The sequence below is a fragment of the Amphiprion ocellaris genome, chromosome 4 (assembly GCF_022539595.1).
Source record: "Amphiprion ocellaris isolate individual 3 ecotype Okinawa chromosome 4, ASM2253959v1, whole genome shotgun sequence".
Classification (NCBI taxonomy): Eukaryota; Metazoa; Chordata; class Actinopteri; family Pomacentridae; genus Amphiprion; species Amphiprion ocellaris.
This window is the reverse complement of record NC_072769.1, coordinates 24,318,684-24,340,363: the sequence shown is the minus strand read 5'-3', so window position 1 is coordinate 24,340,363 and position 21,680 is coordinate 24,318,684. Positions and strand designations below refer to the sequence as shown.

The 21,680-nt window shown below is 39.7% G+C and overlaps 3 protein-coding genes across 3 annotated transcripts; 2 read left to right on the top strand and 1 right to left on the bottom strand.

The window, feature by feature from the left end:
• Positions 1–521: 521 nt before the first annotated feature.
• LOC111567672 (E3 ubiquitin-protein ligase HUWE1) lies at positions 522–6,146 on the top strand. Its single transcript, XM_023268931.3, has 5 exons — positions 522–652; positions 2,356–2,526; positions 3,797–4,744; positions 4,830–4,890; positions 5,754–6,146. Exons 2-5 carry the CDS (start codon positions 2,367–2,369, stop codon positions 5,815–5,817), a joined length of 1,233 nt encoding a protein of 410 aa, XP_023124699.2. The 5' UTR covers positions 522–652; positions 2,356–2,366; the 3' UTR covers positions 5,818–6,146.
• A 685-nt stretch (positions 6,147–6,831) lies between these two features.
• On the top strand, positions 6,832–10,237 carry LOC118470196 (uncharacterized). The gene is made up of 5 exons (XM_035947555.2): positions 6,832–7,622; positions 8,684–9,025; positions 9,275–9,338; positions 9,805–9,849; positions 10,053–10,237. The coding sequence occupies exons 1-5, from the start codon at positions 7,196–7,198 to the stop codon at positions 10,120–10,122; spliced, it is 948 nt and encodes a 315-aa protein (XP_035803448.2). The 5' UTR covers positions 6,832–7,195; the 3' UTR covers positions 10,123–10,237.
• A 2,294-nt stretch (positions 10,238–12,531) lies between these two features.
• On the bottom strand, positions 12,532–16,988 carry LOC111567666 (small integral membrane protein 28-like). Its single transcript, XM_023268924.3, has 2 exons — positions 16,709–16,988; positions 12,532–13,441 (listed from the first exon to the last, which is right to left on the bottom strand). The coding sequence occupies exons 1-2, from the start codon at positions 16,805–16,807 to the stop codon at positions 13,019–13,021; spliced, it is 522 nt and encodes a 173-aa protein (XP_023124692.1). The 5' UTR covers positions 16,808–16,988; the 3' UTR covers positions 12,532–13,018.
• Between the last annotated feature and the right edge of the window lie 4,692 nt (positions 16,989–21,680).

The window sequence follows — 21,680 nt, the reverse complement described above, 5'->3', positions numbered from 1 at the left end:
AGCTAACAAAGCCAAGGACTGCTCTAGCATGAACACACATAACCACATAACCACAACAAACTTCGGAACATAGTTCTGTTTTTCTCTACAGCTTGCAGTATTTACATGTAATCTCTACTGGCTTACATGTTTTCTTGTTTGTCATATAAGTCAGATGATTGCAGATGTTTTCTTCATGTCCAGGTGTTTTGTTTGTGAGTTTTCTATGGTTTCTTGGTGAGAAGCGATGCTGAGATGAAACTGGACAGTTAATCTGACTTGAAACAAATATTATAAGTTAGAGAGGCTCTGAGTGAATTCTCTTTACAGAACCAAGTGACTGAATTACAATCATAAATACTGCCTGCTGCATGTTTTACATACATACTGTATTTGTAGATATGACACTGAGACTTGGTCTGAAACACAGCACTGTGATTGTGTTTGACGGTGTATGAAAGCTGTAATTGTTGTGCTCACATGTTGGGTGACGTGTCTTTGACAGTGTTCTTGTTCCTTCAAGGAACTATGACAGCAGCCAAACAGGTTGGTCCACTGGTCGATGCTGATATAAAAACGCCGGTCTATTAAACAGCAGACACAAGCCAGGAGGCAGCATCCGTCAGGTGATAAAAACCATCAAGGGATAAAATCCATCAGGTGGACAAGCGCAGTAAGACAACCTCCTATATTTAGCTTTTATTGTAATGTTATCCGTGATGTTTTTGTAATATTGTGTGACCAATCTCAGTGATATGTTATTTAGTTTCCTTACATTTTCTGTTGCTATTTCTTTTTACTTATCACCTTGTTTGATCTTCAAAGATAAAGAAAAAATATTTTCCAACTGTAGACTGGTTTGAATTTTTGGATTACATTAGAATAAATATCTTCTTGGTAAAAATTATTATGATGTTGGGAATTTATTTTAAGTCAACAAAAAGTTCTGCAAATAATCACGCCAATATTTTTTTCTTGAACAAAATATTTTGTTACATATATGAAACAAGTCGTGTGAATTTTTCCTTGCTCACCAAATTTTGTAGAAATGAGAATCAGTGTCTTTCAACAAGCCAGAGAAAGAAAAGAAATGACACTTTACTCTTAAAGAGCTCGACTTTTACATGATTTACATTGTACTAGAATCAGGTCAAATAATCTCACTCCCCTCAATTATTTTGCTTGTTCAGAAACTCCTGAATACATATAAATTTTAGTAATGTGTCTTTATAATGGACACATTTTTAGTGTAGAAAACTAATCCTCTAAATCAGGGGTGTCAAACATACGGTCCGTGGGCCAAAACTGGCCCTCCAGAGGGTCCAGTCCGGCCCGTGGGGCGACTTTGTAAAGTGTAAAAATTACAGAGAAGATATTAACTGCAAATTGTGAATTTATGAAACCGTAAATTTTGAATCATTTCTAGACCATGACAAGTTCTTTTGTCATTTTGTGCCTCATTTTTGTTATATTTTGTCTTATTTTTCTTGTTTTTTTCTCTTTTTTGTCTGACTTTTGCCATTTGTCTCATGTTTTGTCGTTTTGGATTTTTCATCTCGCTTGTGTTGTTTGTCTATTTTTTGTCATTTGGTTTTTCGTTTGTGTCATTTGTGTAATTTTTTGACATTTTGTGTCTTTTTTGTGTCGCTTGTGTCATTTGTCCACTTCTTTGTTGCTTTGAAACATTTTTGTCTAATTTTTGTCTCTTTTTGTTTTGTTTCATGTTGCTTGTGTTATTTTTTTGGCGTTTTCTGTCTCGTTTCTATCATTTTGTGTCTCATTTTTGTTATTTTTTATCTTGTTTTGAGGCATAATGTTGAAATTTAATTTATTTTTCTTAAGAAATTTCAGGTTGTTCATGATGTTTTGTAAAAAGATAATTCTTTAAATGTGAAAACTTTTAAAACACACCTTTTTGCACTAAAACAAAGGAAACATTTGGAGTTGTGGTTATTTATAGGTTATTAAGCTCTGATTTTATTGGTCCCACTTGAGATCAAATTGGGCCAAATGTGGCCCCTGAACTAAAATGAGTTTGACACCCCTGCTCTAAATATTTTGTTTGTTTGTTTTTGTTTGTTTTCTTCTAGCACTCTTCTAGGAGCAGTAACATTTTAGGACATGGACTAATTATCTGCAACCTAATCTTACTCTCCATTTGCTCCTGACATGCTTTTACCATTTTCAACTATTCTCACCACTGTGGGGCCACAATTACAGTAAACTGTGCTGGATACTGATCTATTGAACACATTTGTTGATGCACACAAACATAAAATGTTTTTATTTGTGGACTTAGCTTGCAAGCTAAAACCATATGCACCACCTCACTCCCTTATTTACAGCAATCTTTTTATTTTCCTCATTTCCTCCCAGAGTGTGCTGACATGAAGCTGGGGTTGCTGGTGGTATTGGCTGTGGCGGTTCTGGTGCCCAGCCTTTCGGAGAGCCGGATTGTCTCCAAATGTGAGCTAAAAGACCAGCTGAGTAAGGCGATCAAACTGCCTGCACGGCTTGAGAGGCACAGGGAGATAATCCTGGAAAGAGGTGAGGTGGATTCATGTGGGTGTGGAGTTTTACCGGTTATATAACTCACGAACAACTCTCTTTAGTCACTGCTTGTTTCAAACATTCAATCCAGTAATACAAAAATATCATCAACAAATCAATACTGCTGTTTTGTAAGCAGCATAGGATATTTATTAGTCCAGACTTATCATCTACAGCATCAATATACACATTAAGGTACCAATAACTTGGATATATGATAGTGTTGCTTACATTATTGATAATTAAATATGTATACCAATTAGAAGTTTTGCTTTGTGCTACTTTAGGTGTACTTTTATAATAATGGTTTTGTGCTTGTTTGTAACAGCCTGTTTCAACCTAGTTATTTAAGGGCTAAGAAACTGTTTTTCTGCTCGACTCAAGTGTAAAACTATTGTAAGTGCTTATGTGCTATTTCATTTTCAATAAATGAGGTGAGTCAGTGATACAGATGAAATGTTTTCCAATAATTATGAGAAACGATTCACGATCCTAAATATGGTAGCGTTTGTTCTGATAGGCTCCGTGCAAATAATGTTAATTATTATTATTATTTTGTTGTAGTTTTATAGCAGAGGATTCTGTACCCTACAGATTATGTCCAGCGTCACCACTCAGTGCTAATGCGTGACGTAGTGTCCTTTTTTCAAAAAAATTGCCCTCCATCACGAACCTGCAAGCAAGGTTCACATTTGTGTTGACTACTGTCACATATTTTAACAGCCCAATCACAAGTGTGACCTTCACCACAATGTATCTGATGCAAAACCAAAATCAGACTTTTAAACAACACAGCCATTGTATTAAAAAAAAAAAAAATCAATGTTGTTGATTGACATCTGTGATTTTACAGAATCTTCAGGTCTTTACATTCTTATTTGGATACGGTTACACATTATATGAGAAAAGATTTCGTATAAATACACTTGATGCAGACCCACAGGTCCAAGGGATTGGGGGGCTCCTGGGTATGTGCCTCTGTTTGATGTGACTGTTGATGTTTCTTGTTGGAAACTCAATGAGCTTACTATTTAATGACTTCAAAAATACACAAAATGATCGTAAAGAGATGCTACATGACTACAAAAACTAAAATAAAACCAAAAAAACATTAAAACAATTACAAATAATGACCAAAAGTAGCCACTCAAAGCAAATAAAAGCACATACAGTAAATTCTAAATGTCAAAGGAAGGCAATGGCTCATGCTAACTGTGCCTCTTTGCTTCTTCTTCTTTTCCTTGATTGTTCTGTGCCTGGTTTCCAGTTACCTACAGTATATATAGGGTGTCTCGTCTGAACACCAGCCTGGTCAGGGTGTTTGGCAAACGCATGAATACAACAGCAAAGCCAACAACGGAGGCCACAACTCCCTCAACATCAGGAGGCAATGGAACCACCACCGAAGAAATGACTGGTCCAACTGATGTCCAACCTGCTACTAATGAGTCAATTACCATCAACCCAATGAACACAAATTCAGGAAATGGAACCAACAGCACTGATAGTAGCAGACGGAAGCGTGAGGCTGATTCAGCCACAGAGGGGTCAGGGGTGGAGGAGATCGTTGAGGAAAAAGATGAAGAAAATAGAGGGGAAGATAAAGGGGAGGACAATATAGAAGAAGTGGAGGGCAGTGAGGACGAAGGGGAGGACAATATAGAAGAAGAGGAGGGCAGTGAGGACGAAGGGGAGGACAATATAGAAGAAGAGGAGGGCAGTGAGGACGAAGGGGAGGACAATATAGAAGAAGAGGAGGGCAGTGAGGACGAAGGGGAGGACAATATAGAAGAAGAGGAGGGCAGTGAGGACGAAGGGGAGGACAATATAGAAGAAGAGGAGGGCAGTGAGGACGAAGGGGAGGACAATATAGAAGAAGAGGAGGGCAGTGAAGATAACGAGGAGGGCACTGAGGAGGAAGGGGAGGAGCCTAAGGAGGAGGATGAAGGAGACGACATGGAAGACAATGAGAGTGGAAAACGTGAGAAGAGATCATTCCGCCGCAGAAAGCCCAAGCAGAAACACGGACTAAAACCTAATAAACAACCAAGACGGGGCCCAAAACCAAAACCAAAACTGAGCCTGAAAAGAAAATGGGCAGTTAAACTGAGACCTTGGTCCATTGGCTTTTATGGGCTCTTCCAGCTGTCTGACAGCTACTTCTGTGATTCGGGTTATCGGCCGTCCATAAATAGGTGCAAAACATCCTGCACAGGTGAGTCCATGCATCAGAGACAAGAGTAACTGCTGATAAGTGTTTAATTTTGCGTATTGATTATTGTTTGATTTTTCTCCTGTAGCCTTCACTGATGACGACATATCAGATGACATTGCTTGCTTAGTAAAGACTCGATACTGGTGGTAAGTTCCTGTTCACACAAATCAAACCATTTAAAGGTTAAATACATGTTGCATGATTGTATAACAAGTAAATTTACTGGTTTGTTGACACTTAATCATTTGAAAAAACTATGTATTGCACTGAACCTGTTCTGTATGATGGTGTTTTTCTCCTTTACTTTGTCTGCCTCATTTACATTAACCCTCTAAAGGACACTCATTGAAATACTTTGAAATCCAAAATTTCAACCCTGGAGTGTTACTGGTGGACATAATACTTTTTTACTTTTGTGACATTTTTAAAAAATTGTAATTTTCATGTTGAAATTGAAGGTCAATGAAGTTACCATATATGGTCCTTGCCTGTTAGTGGTAAAAAAAATAAATTAAAAAATTCCAAGATATGTATATATCTTCACTGAGCACCACTACTCAATCGTAAAATGCGTGTTTCGTCAACTAACCATGGTTAGTTTTGACGTTTTGACCGCAAATATGGAAGAAAAGAGAAAGTTTGATACGTTCCAGCATCTGCTGATTGGTCAAATGCCACGATGTCGTGTGCTGTAACGTAGAGGGATCTTCCCAATACAGTTCAACAGCAAAAGAAATGACCTAAAATAAAATGACCAAGCAGCTGAATCCACACCTCTCTAAAGCGGTCACTGGTGCTGTGGTCACATAAATCTGAAGTGAGGTCACACTGAGGACTCCACGCTACATGCTTGTAAGTGGTGTATTCATTCAAGAAAGATCCAGACAAACTTCTGCAGACATGTAATGCAATGTTAAATAAAAATAATACAACGGTGGGCCCAAAGCATGTGCTTCTTGTCAAACAATAACCACTGTTCTGAGAGACTGATTTTTTTTCCATTAACCAGGTATCTGGCTAGGAAAGCCCGCCGGTATAATCCTGCCAAGGGGTTCTTAGAAGAGTGTAACTGAGCAGCAGCTGAGGCCTTGCAGGATCTCACACCAGCAACTTCTTCACCAGTTCTGCATCTGAACGGAGCTGTGATCCTGAGCTATCGCCAAAACGTTGTGTTGCGTTGCATTGCTTTGTTTTATCGTAGTAATTAACCTGTGAGATTTCTTTCCTAATGTAATTTCTATTTCAGTTTTGTTGTGGAAAACTAACAGATCTTGAAAGAAACCTGATGAAAGCTGGTTATGGTGTTGCTTTTTATACTCAGTGATTCTATTGAGGGGGAAAAACAGAATTATTCCTGTAACTTCTGCTTTCTGTCATCTCTTAATAAATACGTTTTCCTGCACAGTGTGTGTCTGTGAGCCTGTTTTTAGTAATAGTGACTGATTGGCGTTTTCTGATCAATTCTGATGCCATAATAGACACTGACAGGTCACATACCCATATTATCTGTTACAGAAAATGAAATCTGTTGGTGTGGAACTGGTGGCTGACCTCATAAATGGGCCCTGTACCTTCTGTTCTCCCCTTTACACCACATATTAGAAGTTAAGCAGAAGTGTGGGACCCCAGTGAGCACAAAATTATGCTTCCAGTGTCTTTTTATTGACACTGAAAATGTATGAAAAATGCACTTTGTATTGAAATTTGTTGAGAAATTAAGATTGGAGTTATGTGAAACCTTTATGGAGATACAATCAACAGCTGTGGAATATGAGCCAGACATTAATATGCTCAATGATGTAAAAATGTGAAATAAGAATGTGGCAGCTTAATGTGTCAGAAATTATACTATAGAGCTTCGTGTTTTTTAAGGAGTTACAATATGCAATGTGTTATTTCACTAATTTATAATGCAGGATTCACATGGAGGGGCTGCACAGTGGTGTAGTGGTTAGCACTTTCGCCTTGCAGCGAGAAGATCCCTGGTTCGCGTCCCTGCTTTCCCGGGATCTTTCTGCATGGAGTTTGCATGTTCTCCCTGTGCATGTGTGGGTTTTCTCCGGGTACTCCGGCTTCCTCCCACAGTCCAAAAATATGCTGAGGTTAATTGATCATTCTAAATTGCCCGTAGGTGTGAATGTGAGAGTGATTGTTTGTCTTTGTATGTAGCCCTGTGACAGACTGGTGACCTGTCTAGGGTGTCCCCTGCCTTCACCTGAGTCAGCTGGGATAAACTCTATCATCTTGTTGTTTTTCTGCTCGTGGTACTGTTCTTCTTTGTTAGGTTTAACATTATCTGCGTTGAGCAAAAGGGTGACCTTAAGTTTAGTACATCCTATTCACTGCTGTCACACCCACCCTGCAAAATTAGAACTGTTATATGATGGCGTGAGAAGACACTGCTTCACCTTATCCGGTTTTTACTTTTAATGGCCAGGCCTTTTCAATTGGATGAAAGCGTCACCCGTACATGTGAAACGATGTTTTCAGATAGATGTATCCTTTTTCTCCCTCAGCTCCTTAGAGCTCAGAAACCTGAAGCTAAACATGAGATTTAGCATGAACATTGTGCACAGTGAGAACACAGGGAGTGGCCTTTATCTGAGGAGAACAAAAGATGGAGTTGGGTCTGGTTCATCGCCGGTGGCTTTGCAGATAGTATATACTGTGTTACATCTGTTTTCCAAGTCAGAGATGATAGTTGGATTCGAGATGAGAGTGCTAGTAGCATTTCTCCTGGCGGCACTGAGCTGCAGTCCGGCTGGAGCTCGAACTGTGTCGAAATGTGAACTGAGGAGTCGACTGATGCAAACACTGGCCAACCTGCCGGAGAAGGCAAAGCAGTCAGGACTGACTGAAGAGAAGATTGCGGCCAAGAGTAAGTACTGGTTGTTACCTTACATTAGAAACGCTGAAGCCTGCTATTTACAGTTTTGATAATAAATTTGCAAGTAAAGTTTTCCATTGCAAGTCACAAATGGAGGATTTGTTCAATGTGATACTATTTGCCTCTCAAGTTTGAAACCCGCTGGGACTGAACTGTTTAGGCCTGTTTTTAAGTAAACCAGAAGAACTGTGAGAATTTGACAGAGGTCCATATTTGTTTCATATTGAAATGATTTATTGTCACCGCAGCTAAGGTTATATGAAAGTGCTAAGATAACCCGCTGCCTCTACCACACTTACTTCCTGTCCGTCACTTAGGCCTTCATTTAGATTTTTGCACATATACACCTCGTACTGGAAGGTCCAAAAGCCTGAGATCACGATAAAAATCTTATTTTCATAAAAACTTGGAGATGATCAGAAAGTCTGAGGATTTAAAAACATTTACAAACTTGGCCTGGCATGTAAATAAAAATGAGATGTTTCACATTCTGCTCTATAACCAGCTCAGCAGCCAAACTGGAGTTTCTAGCAGAATGTCACTAAACTCATTAAGTCACATTGGTGTTGTGGGAAATATTAGAACTAACTGAAAATGACGGAAGTCCCATTGTACTTCTGAGTAAAGAGGAGTGTTCTTCACATGAAATCATGGCTGAATTTTGTGGAAACTGGATCAGTCGAATCCAAACATGGATCAGGTGGACCAAAAGTGAACACACTGTCAGAAGATCAATAAATCAAGCTTTGTTCACTGAGACACAGAAAAGAAACCTAATCAGAGCTACAGAATTTACTACACTGAGAACAAAAGTCCTGTTATCTTTCTAAAGATTTTCTTGCGACAGTAAAGTTACATTTCTGCTCAAAGTACACTGGATTCCCCCTCTGGACGTTGTTCAGTAAACCTTTGCAGCAATCTACCTGTCAGAATTTGATATTTCCTGTGTGCAAGCTGAAGCTTTGGTGGAGCAAGAAACATTAGGAGTCATGAAATCATGAGCATGAAATCATGCAATGACTTGTCAGTTTGTTTCTCTCTCCTGGCCTCAGTCGTCCGGTATGCAGAGCGGGTGTCACATTTTAACACCAATGAGGTACATGAGCTGGGAGACCTTCACAGTCGGGAGAAGAGGGATGTTCCCAGTAGAGGCTTGTTCAGCATGGCTGAGGATGACCGCCGTTTGAGGACTGCCCAGCCCCACACCAGAGAACAACAACATGCAAGGCCACCTCCATCACAGAATCACACCACATCCCACCCCCACATTCCATGGAGTGAGGAGGGGGACAATGACGTCTGTAAGCTCTATGGCCTTTTCCAGCTCTGCAGTCACCTGGTCTGCAGCGACGGCTCGACTCCATCACACAACATCTGTGAGATGGACTGCATCAGTGAGTTGTACTTTTACTTGTATTAAGTGTTCAAATGAAGGTCAGCTGCTGTTTTCTGAGCAGCTACAGCTAAACGCAACGTCTACATTCTAATTTGACTGTCACTGATGTTCATATATGGCTATTTGGTCAGATCTGACTCCTGGAGTGTCAGGTGTTAGCTGTAGCTGGCGGACAACCTACACACACCAATAGTACAGCCTGTGGAACCATCTTCATCCTCAACCAGTCTTCTTGTTTTCTTTCCAGAATTGGTTGATGATGACATTTCTGATGATGTGTGGTGCCTGCTGAAGATCTTCACCAATCTAGTGTAAGTTCTAACTTTATTGTTGTTATATTTTCCTCAGGGCTGTACAGTAGCTGGGTGGTTAGCACTGTCGCCTCACAGTTAGAAGATCCCCGGTTCATGTTCCGGCCTGGGCCTGGGATCTTTCTCTCTGTGCATGCATGGGTTTTCTCTGGGTACTCTGGCTTCCTCCCACAGTCCTTAAACACGCTGAGGTTAATGAGTGACTCTAAATTGTCTGTAGATGTGAATGTGAGTGTGCTTGTTTGTCTCTATATGTAGCCCTGTGATAGACTGTCAGTCATCTGGGATAGACTCCAGCCTCCCACGACCCTAATGAGGATGAAGCGGTGTATAGATAATGGATGGATGGATGGATAAGGGCTTCTACCTCTGCTGGCTTAAGATCCTTTTGTGAATCAGAGAGGAACCCTGATCAAAATGCTATAAGTGAAATGTATTTCTATTCATATTCTGAATATTTCCACAGAGAAAACGGCTTCAGTGCACCCAACTTTAAGGAGTCAGGACGAGTGTGAGTTACATCTTTCTCAATTTTCAAAGTGAAGCCTTTAAAAAGTATGTTCTGCTTTTTGGCAATCTGCCTTTTAAATGCAACAGACTATGAATGAACTGTGACTTAATCATGAGTTCAGTACAGACACTTCACTCAAAAAAATGACAAGATGTGAACACCTCAGTAATGTGGATCCCCTCTGTTTATCTTTTTATTTGCAGGATCAGACTCATTTTGCAGGAGGAGCACAAAGATAAGACAACCTCCAATTACTTTGCAGATTGCTCATGAAAAAGTAATTTTGTGCCTTATCTGTCTTATCTGTCATTGGAACGATGATTCTCCTGTCTAATGAGCTGGTGTTTATGACAATAACATAATAAAACATGTTTTACCAAATGTTAAAGTGATTGTTTGTACAGTCAGTTGGTCTTTCAGTCTTTTGGAAATGAAACATGAATGAATAACATATTACAGGTAAATACAGGTCCCACGGTAGGAACTGACTGCAACAAGTCAGCACACCTTTTATTGATGACTTTCAAAAATACTTCATATACCCACCTTTATTTTTGAAGGCAGACTCAGCCCTCGACATTATGGAGGGTACCATATTTCTGCAGAGATGTTTTTGCCACCCTTTTTTTTTCAGCTTCTCTTTGCTGGAGAGGTTTTGCTGCACAGCTTTCTTTATTAAAACCTGTCCTGTTGGTTTCCAGTCAGATGGCATACACAACACAGTTTTCAGTACCTCCTGCTGTAGACAAAGGGTTTTGTATGCATTACACAACAGCTTACATGTGAGTTGCTATAGAACTGAAAATGATGTTGATGCATTTGATCCAGTAAAACAAAGCCTGACACCTGAAGCAGGTCAGTCTGAAACAATGGGAAGCCAAAACATTATGTAACACGAACACTGGCTTTATTGAAAGGATCATCTAACTTTGAGCATGTTACTGTAGTGACAACATGTGAAGAAATGATTTGATTGTATGGCTAGATCACCACCACTGTACTATACACACGATGATTTCTGTAATTACAGTCACAGATATAAGGGACAGTAGTGGATGTGTGGTAGGTAAGTACTGAATATTTCATGTCATAATAAACCAATAGTCTCCTCAACTTTATTAACATTTTGCTCAGTTCTTCCCTTGCAACATCTTCTCACTATCTATTCCAGTGTCTCAAAGCTATGTATTTTCTATCATGTATCACTACTGACAAGTTTGGAATAAAAACTAGTTTCAATAATCACCACAAACTGTCACACACTGGGCTAATTCTGGCAACAGAACACTTAAAAAACTATCCTTTGCTATTTCAAAAGAAATTCATAATCTGATTTTCTGTCTCAACCTGTCAGACCTAAACTTAAAGAGCAGCAGGGGGTATCTGCTCAGAGACATTATTCCATCCTTCCACCCATCCACCAGTTTATCCTGTAGAGTGTAATGGTGGTTGGAATCTTTCCCAGCTGACACTGGGTGAGAGGCAGGATCCACCCTGGATAGCTCAACAGTCCATCACAGTCATGAACAGCCACATTCACAGAGCATCACCATATAACATACAGTATAGAAATTTCTCACTTCTAACTTCATACCATGCTGGTTTAAAGATGTTTAAAGCCACAAAACTAATGAACACTATGCTGCAGCTCCTGTTGTCACCACTAGAGGTCGCATTTTATTATATTATTGTACTCATCAGGGGGCAGCAGGGTAGCTTGGTGGTTAGAAAAAAGATCCCTGGGATCTTTCTGTGTGGAGTTTGCATTTTCTCCCAGTGCAGCTTGGGTTGTCACCATGTTTTCTGGCTTCCTCCCACAGTCTAAATAATATGCTGAGGTTAATTGGTAATTCTAAATTGTCTGTAGGTGTGAATGTGAGTGTACTTAATTGCCTGTCTTTATATGTGGCCCTGTGTGACCTGTCCAGGTGTCTTCTGCCTTCTCCCTAAGTCAGCTGGGATAGACTCCAGCCCCCCGGACCGTACAGAGGATAAAGCAGTTATAGATGATGGAAGGATATTTCTTAAAAATTTACTTTAATTAGTTCAATGAACTCTCAGCTATTCAATCATTCAACTCATGCTTTTAGGGCAAAATGGCTCAAGTTCTAAGAACTTATCAACTAACAAGTTGTAGGGTTGTGGGTGGGCTGAAGTCTATCCCAGGTGACTTAGGTTGAAGGCAGGGGACACCTGGACAGGTCAAGAATGTAAATATTCAGTTCAATTAGCAAAACTCACATTTTTACCTTAAGCAAAGTATCATAAGTCCATTTGACTACATTTCTTTATGATGCTTTACAGCACAGCTGTTTCTCTGCTGTGTCTCTTATTAACTGGCTGTTTCTAAGTTATTCTTCAGCCTTTTCATCTGTTCCACCAGCAGGTCAATGTTTTCACTCACTGAGAAACATCTCAACATCATAGTGTTTCAAGGTTTCTACTGTATAGGATGGAACCTGCTGACTGTAGTGATGAGTCTCTCCAACAATATTGGATGGACTGTCAGGTAATTTGCAGATGCTCTCTAGATAGTCTTGATTTCATCAACACTGCAGTATGTTCAGTTCTGTGCTGTGGAACCAGATACACAGAACACTCCCATCAGCTGCTACCTTCTCCAACCAAACAGAGCCAATAAGTGCTTGAAATGTTCAATCAGAGTGATCACTTATAATGAAGTGGTGTTAAAGGCTGCAGTTTATTGTTTTGCGGATATTAGAGAGCAGAAGAAAACCAAAACAAGCTGACAACCCACAGAGGAGTGTCCAACAACACGTCTGGTAGACAGAGCACTGTTCTCCTGCTGTGGATGGTACTCATGTCCTTTAGCTGCAGGTTGGCTCTTTAATGACTGAATGTTCCTTTTTCTTCCCCAGTTAGTCCTTAAATCATCTATCAGTTGTTTGCTGTTGAGTAGGTAGTTCATCAGAGTTTGTTTGCTGCCATCTGCTGCTGGAAATGAAGTTGACAAGAGTTGACAGCAGCTGAAATGTGCACTAAAATCCAACCTAGGTGATAAAAGCGGTTAAATATCTTCATAGAGCAATAGAGCAGCAGAACTGAATGATAGTTAAAGAAGCTGAGTATAATTTACAGAACACAAAGTTATAAAAAAAACAAAAACCTTGGATTTATAATGTCTTTTTACACTGGCAAAAACACCATGTCACACATATTGACCACTGGACCTGAGCTCTGGACACAGCTTGGCCTCCAGATCTTCTATCTTTATCGACTCCACATCTTTGGAGCTGGACAGGCTGGCAGCCCGGGTGATCTTTGTGAGCGTTTCCTCGTAAGGTGGAGGCAGGTAGACCATGACAAAGACTCCATCTGATCCATCAGAGCTGGTGCTGGTGTGGCGCTCAGCGTTCCTGGTCAGGGAGGAGAGGAACTCGGCGCTGCTCTCGGCGTCCTGCAGGTCCAGAGCGATGATGTTGGCCAGACTCAGCTTACTGCGGGAACAACGCCGATAGATCAGAGCAACCAGCAGAGCCAGCAGGAGGACAGAGACGACCGGCAGGACAATGTAGACCACCAGCTCTGACTTTCTGTCCTCTCCCATTTCCAACTCATTCCAGTTAAAGCCCTGGAGAGCAATTTGAAAGATATCATGAAAAAATTGCTTTTTCTCCCCCCAGAATCAGTTTTGTTGCCAATTTGAAACTGACTTGCTGTTTTGGTGCCCAACAGTAAACCCTGCCAAGTAGAACATTTTAGGTTGAAAGATTTTCAAAACGCCAGCGTGGCAAGTTGACAGTAAGTGTTACAAGATAAATAGGAAACAACTATAGTAGATCCTAGAGATTATAATTAACACAAAGTAAAAGAAATATATATTTCATGTACAGGGATGTACAAATTATAGACAGACACAGCAGATGAAAGGAAAGTATATAAAGTAAATAGAATTTTCTGCTGGGAGAGAAAACCTTTTAATGATCCACGTCCTCATTGAAATGAAAGAAGTGAACTTCAGTGTAGCTGCATGTGTAGTATGGACATCAGTACCTTAACTTTAACCCTACCAGACAGTACTTACACTATTTGTGCTTCCATGTGGATGATCAGAATTTAACATGTTCAGTTTCAGTTTTGATGTCCAAGTAAATGATTTACGTCTCTTTGTGGTCATGTTGCATTTCTTTGTGGTTCTTCTCTTTCTTGTTTTGAGTCTCTAATAGTTCCGTGTATGTTGGTTGTCATTCTGGTGGTCGATTGTATCTCTGTGTGGCTATTTTGTGTATTTTTTTTATCGTTGTGTCATTTTGCAGGTGAAGCCCTGCAGTCTGATGTTGATCATTTCTCTGCATTAGTTGAGCAGGACAAGTTATTGTCATTCAACGAAAGTCTTTCTTACTGTTCTCTTAAAAATAATAACAAAGCTTTAACAAAGACTGTTTCATTGAGAGGTGACCTTGTGGCGATCAGTTTCTTTTCAATAGACCAGACCCATGCTGGCTGCGGATGGCTTTGCATCGGTGTGAATGTGTACGGTGTGATCTCTGAGACTGAGCGGCGCCAGCTGCAAACCTGCAGTGCTGCTCATCAAGCATTACCCACCCTGAGTCTCTGTTTGAGCCAGACAAGAAGGGAGATCCTGCATCCCTCCAGCTGTGACAGAACAACATGTGGCAGTGCTGCTAACATCTGCACACAGTGTCCCAAATTCCCCCTGCCTCAATTTTTCTAGCAATTAGTTAATGCTGCCTGGGTGACCCAACACCCTGCAGACTGTGGTTCTCTGCAGGACTAATTGTCAGTCCGTCTGTCAGCTGGCTGTTCCCAATGTTGTGATGTCGTATCGCTAGGATTTATGCCAGTGGAGTTCACACACTCCTGCATTTCCAGACCAGTTTTGGTTGACTGCCAGGTAAAGTTTTTACACCTGCTGTTGCAGTCCGGCTTTTTTATTTTTTAGATGGTAATTAGAAAAATAAATTTAAAAAAATGTTATCACAAAACAAACAACTTTAATTTAAGCAGAAAAGGAAACTAGAGGGAGTCAGGGGGGCTTTACTCCTCTTAATTAGACAAGAGCTCCACTGAAGAATGATTTGAATTCAGCATTTGCATGTTTTGAACTGTGAAACAAAATACAGAGATTTTAATAGATGTTTTTATCCAAAGCGACGTACATTTGAGGGTAGATACAACACAAGCAAGGATCTAGTCAGGAGAAAACAACCTGAATAAGAGCCATGAAACAAGTTCAAGAGTCATAATAGGGCCGTGGTGGCTACAGGCAGCAGAAGTAATAGGAATTTTTAAAATTATTTTGTAGGCTGTCAAGTGCAAAGGTGTTCAGTGAAGAGCTGAGTTTTCAGTATTTTTTCTAAAGACTGAGAGAGACTCTGCAGATCAAATAGAGTTTGGCAACTTGTTCCACCATCGAGGAACCACAGAAGAACAGAGTCCAGTTATGAACCGGTTCTGTTGTGGTGGTTGATCAACTGCAGATTATGTATAAAATGACATACAGTACTGTGCAACAGTTGAAGTGCTGAAAGTGTGGATGTTTTTAGAAATAATCCATGAAAATAGTTGATCAATGAATTTCATACAAAGTAAACCCAGAAATATGAAAATCTTGCTGCTGCATTTGTAATGGCATTGTCCCCAATAATACATCATTTGAAGGCACAAAGTCATATGACTCAACAGGTGAAAACTATTTTAAGATAGCAATGCCACGACTACGATAGTAGCAGTAGTGCTTTACTTTGTAATGACAAAACAGCTGCTTCTTACCTTTTATCTCACCTGCAGAAGCACATATCTGTTCATTTACTATGTGCCTCACACAATGTTTCACCGAACAAAATGTTGCCAAGCTCTTAGTCCTTTTAGTTAAAATGAGGGTGAATGTTAAGGGGATAAAGGAGTTCTCAGATTGGTTGTGTCAGCATCTACTGTGGATTCAGTCTGTTTTAGTGTCTTGTCTCCTCATATGATCCCAGACTGACTCCGTGATGTTTAGATGAGAGCTCTGTGGGGGTCAAACCATCTGTTGCAGGGCCCTTGTTGTGGCTGGGGATGGTTCTTTATAACTCCGCTGGATATTTGATGTCTCTGATGGTGTGGCATACTGGATGCCTAAAACTCTTTAACAGTACTGTAATTTAAACCTTTTAAAATTAAATGTGTCAACTTCAGAAATTTACTGGGACTTTCAGCTGTATATGGGGTGATGCTAAGTGGCTCTAGAGTCAAAGAGCCCTCCTCAAGAACTGGTAGATGTAACCCACAGATGAGATTCAAAGTTTACTCTTGATCCTGGAAACGGCAGCTGACAGAGAAAACTTACTTCAAGGTTCAATTAGTAACTTTTCTGGAGTTTTTGATCAAATCACACGATCATCCTTTTGTCATCTGCTGCATCCAAAGCCTAGAATGACCTTTCAGTTTCAAGTTTTAAGCCAACAGGAACAAAAAAATCCTTGAAGTGTTTAGAATTCCCATGACAACTGGCAAACAACATAATCCAAAGGTCCAAAATAAAAAAACTAACCTAAAACTTTTTAGCTCTTCCACCCTGCAGCATTCATATGTATTATTACTTCTATCTGTAAATATTACATATTATATTTTTCTAAAGTATATTGTAAATTCCATTGTAGTTAAATCATCTAATCATTCAAGCTTTAAATGTTACATTTAAAATCAGGATCATTACTGACACATGCAGAAACAAAAAGAGAATTGGCAGGAACGCATCCTTCTTTTTCTGTTAACTATAAACTGAAAGACATATTATTAGTGAAATAGGCTGCCAATACCACATGGCACACTTTCAGCTCCAAACTTTCACCAGCAGAATGTCAGGTTTACACAGTTGAACCTGAAGTCTACACACCTGCTGCTCCTGTGTTGGAGGCGGTCCTGTCACCCAGTCGTACGACCCTCTGCCTGCTGGTCCAAACCTCATCCAGCTGCTCTCCAGTAGCACCCGCATGATGCTCAGGTGACGGTGGCAGTAGTGGGCTGGATGGATGGAGGAACGTGTGTTTGTGGAGTACAGACAGCGGACGGTGATCGACTAAAGTGTCCAGCTGTTGGTCCGGAGGTTTCAGGAGTAAGCAGAGCAGAGAATTTGGAAGGGACGACTGGTGGTCAGGGGGGAATCGAGGGTGAGATGTGTGAGTTGGTGCCCAGCAGGGTGGGGTGGGGTGGAGGGTGATGGGAGGGGCCACCGGCTAAGCAGCTGCTCACATGGCCACACATGCAGCAGAGCAACAGGATTCAGGCCAATGATGGGATTTACAGCCGTGCAGCTGCCCTATATCATAGACAGAGTGGCGTGTGCATGTGTGTGTGTGTGTGTGTGTGTGTGGGTGTGTGTGTGTGTGTGTGGGTGTGGGTGTGTGTGTGTGTGTGTGTGTGTGTGTGTGTGTGTTTGTGTGTGCAGGTCGCATGCCAGTAAAGCTTGGTGACAGAAAAAGGCGGAGCTCCTCTTTACACGAAACCTCAAGCACGTGGAACACACTCGAGGAAAAAACAAACTGATGGTGGAACTACACATCTGTTACATCTGGGTGCGTGTGTGTGTGTGTGTGTGTGTGTGTGTGTGTGTGTGTGTGTGTGTGTGTGTGTGTGTGTGTGTGTGTGTGTGTGTGTGTGTGTGTGTGTGTGTGTTAAAGCTTATTAGCTTAAATTAAGGTTGAGACTAAAGATAACAATGTCCAGCATTAACAATGCGATTGGCCAGCTGTGTAGATGTTTTATTTGTTACCCTATTTGTGGCATTTTTCATGTGTACAACCCACTACAACACTATCAGTGTCTGAAAATGTGCAGCGTCATCCCCGTTTTAAACAATAATACATCTCCCCTGTATCTGTGAAGATACAGACATCTTTCAGTTTGCCTCCCAGATCTGCTGCTCAGATCAACTATAAACTTACTGAGTTTCCAATGAAGGCAGCACATCTTAAGGACCAGTCCACAGAAATCATAACCCAGTCCTAAGATTAAATTCAAGTTAGATTTCAAGGAACCCAGGTTCAGTGTTTGGCAGTAATACTGAAGTCACTGACTGATTGCAAATGGGTCTAGTAATGTGAAGCATCAACCACAGAGGCTGAAAAATGGAGCCGATGAAGAAATGCCAATAAATGCAGTTCCTTAAATTTCCACTTGAAGCTGGCTCCAAAAACTAACCAATCTCCACAGACCCTGTGTTAAAATGACAAACTTTACCGCAGAGACAAACATGTTTGTGGTCAGACTTATATAAACATGACAACTGAACAGGTGGGGAATTTTGACATAACTCACATCTCATGATAGTTAAGTTGTGGATTCATACTCTGGCGGTTTGATGGATCTTTGACTGCAGGTCTGAGATGCAGGTTTAAAAGAGACATGCAAACGTTAAACATGCAAACTGCATTTGCAATGCACACTGCAAATGCAAGTGTCAGAGTTTTGAATTTTCTGCGGACAGCAAATGGAAGCCAGTGAAGCGACTTAACCAAAGCGGTGATGTGCTATTTTTGTCTAGTTGAAATCCAGATGTGCTACCACTGACAATGGCTACATTCCACAAAATACTAAGACTCTGGTACTACAGCTTGCTTACAGTCACTATTAATGTCTATTTGTGTGCTTCCCTTGCTAAAACACATCTGGTTTGGGGTTCACTATAGCATGTAAGAAATGAATGCGGTTGGTGCAGGTTGTCAGTGGCTCAGTTTACATGTGAAGTTTTCATGAAACATCTGTGTGCTGACCTGAATGTGCGTGTATACATGTTAATAAAACCTACAGCAGACAGAAGGACAAACACGAGTCAGACAAAGGCGACTGTTTTGGCCACTGGCATGCAGCCTCCTTACATTAATCCTCATTGCAATATTGCATGAGAGAGTAAATACCTGCAAGCAATATTTGATTAAATATGCATACAATGGATCACCATGAGATTAACCGCAAGTTTTATTGTACGGAAGGGCCCCAGTGACAGTAAGGTCAGGTCACCACTGTTAATCTCAGGGGGGAAATGATTGTTCATCTGTTAAAATGATTCCTTACCGTCAGGAAAATGCTTGTGTTTTAACCCATTTTATTTAACTGTGCTGTTTTGCTTATTTATATATTACTATGCATTGTTGGAATATCATATTTTTGTATTTCTTTTTTCGAATAATGAATAGAAATGCATGATTTGACAACACAGTTATCCTAGCAGACCTCACTAGTAATTGTTTTTATTTTGTTAACATATCTATAAAGGTTTTTTTTTTTGTTGGATTTGTTTTTACTCTAAAAGACATATTATTAGTGAAATAAGCTGCCAGTACCCTAGCAGAGCATTTCTACCTGGAAACTGCAGTGTACTGATGACTGTCTCAAGGCTTCATTCATTACAAGCCCAAGGAACCAATCCTGTCAACTTGCAGAGTGGGACTTTCTGTTTCATTATTTTTATATTATAACATTAATTTTTAGAGGAAGCCACAGTGTAGAGTTACATCTAAGCCATTAAAAGGCAGGAAGGGATTATTTTAATGTAAAAAAAAAAAAATAAAAATTTAACTTTGATAGACAAAGTTGTTACAGGTTTAATAAATGTGGATGGGGTTTGCTCCGCTGCCATGGTGCTGCGTTGAAGAAATGAAAATGCTCTGGCATGTTTGTATTTCTTTAAACCAATCACAGTGATCTTAGGTGCTAAGCTCATGATCCTATGTGCCTGTGATAGGGATGAGGGAGTTGTTTTGCTGGAACATTGAATGTGGGGAAGCGAGCACTGTCATTAAAATGGATAATTCACTAAAACAGCCAATCAGGCCTGACTTGTTACATGATGCAAATATTTGATCAAAACTTTATCAAAGCACCAACACTGGTTCTTTTCCCCTCCAATCTACGATCAGTAACCCATGATGGATTTTTTACAATTAAAAATAAAATATAAATCTGAATTTTTTTTGCTGAGTAAAGTATTCAGACCATTGATTCTGTCCAGTTTCAGTCTGGACTTTTCTTGGGTAAGTCTCTAGAGGCTTTGCACACCTGGATTTTGGCAGAATTGACACCAGCATTTCATGAGAAAATCCTGTCGGGAGTCATCATCAGATTTCACACACAAGCTTAAGAAGTGTCATCGACTCTGCTGGAGCTGAAGCTTAATTATCAACCCAGATTTACAAACCAGAATCTTTATGCACTTTAGTGTAAATCCTCAATGAGCCTTCAGTCTGGGGATTTACAGAAGCCATTGAGATCAAGCTGCTGATGGAGCCTGAAGAGATTTCTCATAGTGTATAATGCTTTGCCAGGCAGAGATGTCTTGTGTGTAAACGTATACATAAGAAATGAACCAACATTTTCCCCTCTGTAGGCAAAAAGAAATCTAATACATGTGGAAAATCCTTTCCTCTAGAACATTACATTTATGTATTCATGAATAGCAACAAATTAACAGCTCATTAATTTGACTGTTGTACTTTGAGCACTGTGCATCAGAAGACATGCAGCCTATTTCCAAACCTAACTACCAAATCCCACCCAAACACAAATACAAAAATACAAAGTGACTTTTGAAGAAATAAACTAAAGAGAAAGGGGAAAAACATCTAACTGAACCCATGAGAAGCCAGTGAGGGATTACCAGTGAATTTTGAAAAAGCTATTCAATGAAAATTAAAAATAGACAAAGCCAGAACAAGCAAAAAACACATGATATATATGAAAACCAAATGGATTTTATTAGTTCTACATGAAAACCAAAAAAAAAAAGAGAGATATAACCAATACATCTGAAATTAAAGGGGCTTCAATGGGAACACAGTGGTAAAAAGAGGCAGAAGATTCAGATTCTTACTTATGGAAAGTAGCAATAAAGCAATTTAAAAATGTAAAAGTATAACATGAGTCTCATGCTAATACATTATGTTACTGGATTATTGTCACTGGTGCCACTTACTTATATACAATAGCTGTTACAACCTCATCCTCTTGTATGTAGTCTTCTTAAAATAAATAAATAAATAAATAATTTCATCTCCTGTATTTAATGTTCTCTGCAATTTTGCACTGTGTGTTTCTAATTTATTTTTGTACTGCCTTTATATTTTTTCTTTTTGGAGCTGTTGTAACTGTGAACTTTCCCCACTGTGGGATCAATAAAGTTTATCTTATCTTAGAACAATGCGCACTGTATTTTTAAGGTCATTGTATTTTTTCTTAATATAAAATGTTTAGTAAGATGAAAGGGAAATACTCAGATAAAGTGCAAATAACTCAAAGTTCTATTTAAGTACAGTGTTGGAATAGTAGCTCCTCATCAGTCAACTAACACTGAGCATCTTCCTTGAGTTGTGTACTTCTGCAACATCATCTGGGTTTTGTTTGCATGATTTTATTGTTTTCAAACAAAAAATCAGTTAGGGTTAATCAGAGCTCTCCTGCTTACAACAGACGGAAGGACCGGACAGATGGATAATTACTGCAATAAATTTCTGTGTGGCTAATCCAAAAACTGATGTTGTGTTTGATTTCATTGTTATCAGCAGCAGGGCAGAAGATTAACCTGTCTGGGTTGCTTTTTTATGTGCTTAAATAGTATTTAGAGAAGGGGATGAAGGGCATCCATGTCAACACAATTTTGTGCAGCTTTTGCTTGAAGATCATTTTTCTAATCTTAGTTTAGGCCTTAGTTTTATATTACTATACTATAGTTTACCAGCTGTATTATGGTTGTATCTGGGGTGCAAATGTAATATTTTCCCAATATTATGTAGCTCATTTTACTATAAAACTCAATTGGCTTTTAGACTGCTGCCTAGTTATACTCATCTGAATTTCCTTTTATTTGGTTGTCA